General features: G+C 61.4%; 1 protein-coding gene across 1 annotated transcript; it reads right to left on the bottom strand.

Annotated features, from left to right (window-relative positions):
- Window positions 1-764: 764 nt before the first annotated feature.
- LOC135980558 (maestro heat-like repeat-containing protein family member 1) lies at window positions 765-3435 on the bottom strand (the record flags this gene model as incomplete). The annotated part of the gene is made up of 6 exons (XM_065580506.1): window positions 765-919; window positions 1606-1755; window positions 1991-2085; window positions 2492-2618; window positions 2740-2844; window positions 3340-3435. Coding segments are annotated over 6 exons (728 nt in total), but the record flags the coding sequence as incomplete, so codon positions are not given.
- Between the last annotated feature and the right edge of the window lie 232 nt (window positions 3436-3667).

The following is a 3667-nucleotide window of genomic DNA, read 5'->3' as shown; positions in this document are numbered from 1 at the left end:
TCTGGCCACGCCATGGCTCTGGGGTGCGGGGTTTGGAGAAGGCTGTAAAATGGGCTCTGTGCTTGTTGGTTCTGGGCAGGATGCAGGGAAGGCGCTGCTGGCCCAGGTGAACCTGGCAGGCTGGTGAATCGGAGAAGACCAGGCTCTAGGGGTGGGATGAGACGTCTAAAAGCGTGCGGTGATGGGGAAGATACCAGGCTGGGATTCCAGGGGGGAGAGGGCATTTCCCAGCTGCAGGGAGGGGGTGCCCCTGCGGGGACATGCTCAGTGTAGGGGCGTCTGTGGGGGCAATGCAGTTAGCTTGGCCCCTCTCCTGCCTCAGCCTGGAGGGATGCCCTGCCGGGAGTGGGGGGCCATGCTGACAGAGGAGGTGACCCTGCTCACATGGGATCTCTCCTGGTCTGTGTAGTGATGGGGGGGAGTGGGGGCTGGAAGACTGTTCTGGCCTCCAGCCAGCCAAGCCATTGCACAGCCGAACCGGGATGGGGTGGACTGGTTAGCAGTGCACAGAACGAAGTGGGGGAGGGTGACAGCTGTGTTTGGAATAGCTCAGCTGCAGGAGCCCTGAGCCGGGGTTCCCAGAGCACACGGAGCCCTCCAAGGGACAGGGAGGCTATGCCGGGGCAGGGCTGTTCCCTGGGGGCCTGTGTGCAAGGGGAGGGTCTGTGCTGCATGTAACCGTGGTGCTGTGGAGTGATCCCATTAAGGGGGGGCTTGGAGGCCGGAGTGGGGTGTTCTATCCTTTCCCTGGGGCCGGCGCTCACCGTTTGTAAGGCCAGGGCATCTTCAGGAGGATGCTGACCGCGGCCTTGGTGTGTTGTCTGGCCAGTAGGTGGAGAATGTCTCTCGTCCCCTCACTCAGCCGCCCCCCCCGGGGTGGGCTCAGTGTGTAGGAAAGAGCCGCCTGGAGATCCTGCACCTGCGGAGGCAAAGCAGGGGCTGAGACCCTACCCCCGCTGTGGGTGGGTGGCAGGCAAGGGCCAGGAGGAACTGGGCAGGCTCAGAAAACAAGGCAGCGGTCACATGGCCCGGCGGAGGCCATGGATAAACTCTCCTAGCGAGTGACTGAGCCGAGGGGGGTTCTGGGTTCGGTACCTTGAAACCCCCACCCGTGATCCAGCACCGTAGAACTAAGGGTCCCAATCCCGCTGCCCAGTGACACCCCACCCCCCGGATATCCCGGCTGTACCTCCCCTTGTGACAACATGCCTGGGCTGCTTCAGCACCAGAGTGGGGTCTAAGCGTCTGGGATGCATTTCCATCCTGTATGTCAATCCATGCCCACTGGGCAAAGAGTCAGTGGACACGGGGGACCCCACCGCAGGCTCTGTTCCTCCAGCTGGGGGATGGGTCTGGAGATAGGGCACATTTCCCAGGGAGTGAGCTGGGCAAGCCAGACTCCTGGGATCAAAGCCTGAAAACCATTACAGGGCCGTGCCCAGCGGCCCCCTTCCAGACAGGGCATGGATGGGTCCCATTGATCAATGATGGTGAGAAGGGATGTCTCCCCTCCACATCCTCCCTCGTGCCCCAGGAATTCTAGGCACGGGGCAAGATGGAGCTGCCCGAGATGTCAGCATGGTGCCTCCAATGCCCAGCCATTACTTGGCCCTGCAGCTCTGATTCTTGCTCTCTCAGCACCGCCTCCATGACGCCCGCCAGCTGGTCTGCACACTCCTCCTTCTCCAGCAGGCCCAACAGCAGGGTGAAGCTGAAGGGCATGAGGTCACTCGACTGCAGGTGCTTCGCGATGAGCTGCAGGGAAAGGCACAGGCCGAGTGTGAGCAGCGAGCCCCGGCCCGGGGAGGTGGGTTTGCTCTTCGGGGAATGGGGAGAGAGGCACTGGCAGCCTTTGCCCAGGGCTATGTGAGTGGGCACTGGAGCCCATACCCAGGAATTTCCATCTGCCGGCTCCTCATCGAGGGAAGGAGCCAATAACCCCCCTTTCCCATGTGTGTGTCTGTCTCTCCAGCCACAGTCTTTTACTCACCATAGCAACATGGACAGGGTTCTCTCTGCAGCTGGCATCCTTCTGCGTCTTGCTCAGCACGCTCACCACTGCCCCTGTCTTGGTGTACACGACAGCTGCACAAGAAACCAGCAGTGCTCAGGCAGAGCTCTCAGGGCCGGATTCTTCCCCCTCCCCTTTGAGCCAGATCAGAGGTGCCAAAGAGCCAGACTCCAGCCGCAGCTGGGAACGACCAGCTAGGGTGAGCTCTCAGCTGGCTTCTGGGCCAACTGCCCACTCTTCACCCTGATGTAGAAGGTGTGTTGGGGCTGGGGTGGGATCAGGGGAGGTCCCAGATGGTCCCAGGCACCTGGTGAAGGGTAGAAGCCAGGTCAGCCCGGGAGGTACCAACCCACTTCTGCTCTGTGTCCCTCTGGTCAGGGCTGCGATGAAGGCGCCATGTTCTCTCTGCAGCCCTGCTCGCTAGGTAATGGCCGGGGCTGTGAAGGCTGAGAAGTGGCGACTGCTTCCGCTCTATCTTACCTTTGCAAGGCGTGAAGAGCCAGTAGAGAGCCTGAGATGCCCAGTATCTGGTGGCCTCCTGAGCATCGAAGGCCTGGCTTGTCAGCAGCCCGGCCATGTAGCCCTGCTCTACCATGGGTTTCAGGTCCTAATGGGCCACCAAACAGAAATTGAGGGCATAGGTCGGGACGAGCCCAGCTCTGTCTGTATTCCCCCCACTTCCCGTGAGTACTGGGCGGGGGGGGGGCAGCAGGATCTGCGCTGCTTACCTCGGTGATGGCTTTGAAGCGGTAGAACATGAAGAGCCGGGCGCTGGCTCTCACAGCTCGGCTCCTCTCCTGGGCCCGGGGAGAGCAGATCCATGGCTGCAAGTGCTGGGGAGCAGGGAGAAAGTCCTGTGAGCGGCAGCAATGCCGGGGCGACCTCCAGAACCTGCTTCCCGCCCCAGCAGGGAGAGGACATGGAGCATTTAACCTCTTCTCCTCCACTTCCGGACACTGGAACTCAGCGCTCCTCTCCTGTCTGGGGGGCGTTGGCACAGGTCTGAGGGTCTTGGGCTCAGCGCTTTGAGGATTCTCCCCATTGATCCTGTAGGGTCTCGGGGCTGTTTCCTTCAGGGGAACAGGGGCGCCAGGCCAAATGTAGGAGGCCAAAGTGACACCCTGGAGCAGGACTAGGATTGTCTTGCTGGATCCCAGGGTTGGGTGTATGCCCCAGGGGGACTGGCTAGTTCATCGCAGCTGGGAGGCCTGCTCAGCCCCCTCGGGATCAACTGGAGCCTTCCCTCTTGTGGTTCGGGTAGAACCTGACCAGCCGGCCCATCCCCAGATGGCCAGTGCGAATGGGCCCCTCCCCCCGCCCCATCATACCAGAAAGAGATGCAGTAGCGTGGTGGGGGTCAGGTGCTGCTCCAGGAATGTCTGCAGCACAAGATCCAGGCCCTCCCAGGGCAGTTCTTGGAGAGACTGGAGCAGAGAGAAGCAGGGAAGTAAATAACAAGGGAGGTGGGGTGCACGAGGCAGGGGGACGAGTGAATCCCCCCGTCTGGAGCCAGGTGCTGTTGGTATTCGGGGTCCCTTTACCCAGGTGATACTGATCCCCCTGCACATAGACATGGGTCTCACCTGGACCACGGGCTGCCCTTCCCCAAAGAATCCTTCCTCCCACCTGGGCTCCCCAACACATGTACTGAGCTGG

This window comes from Chrysemys picta, unplaced genomic scaffold (assembly GCF_011386835.1).
Source record: "Chrysemys picta bellii isolate R12L10 unplaced genomic scaffold, ASM1138683v2 scaf4378, whole genome shotgun sequence".
NCBI classification, from domain to species: domain Eukaryota; kingdom Metazoa; phylum Chordata; order Testudines; family Emydidae; genus Chrysemys; species Chrysemys picta.
Note: the sequence above shows the minus strand (reverse complement) of the source record. Positions and strands in the feature narration are given on the sequence as shown.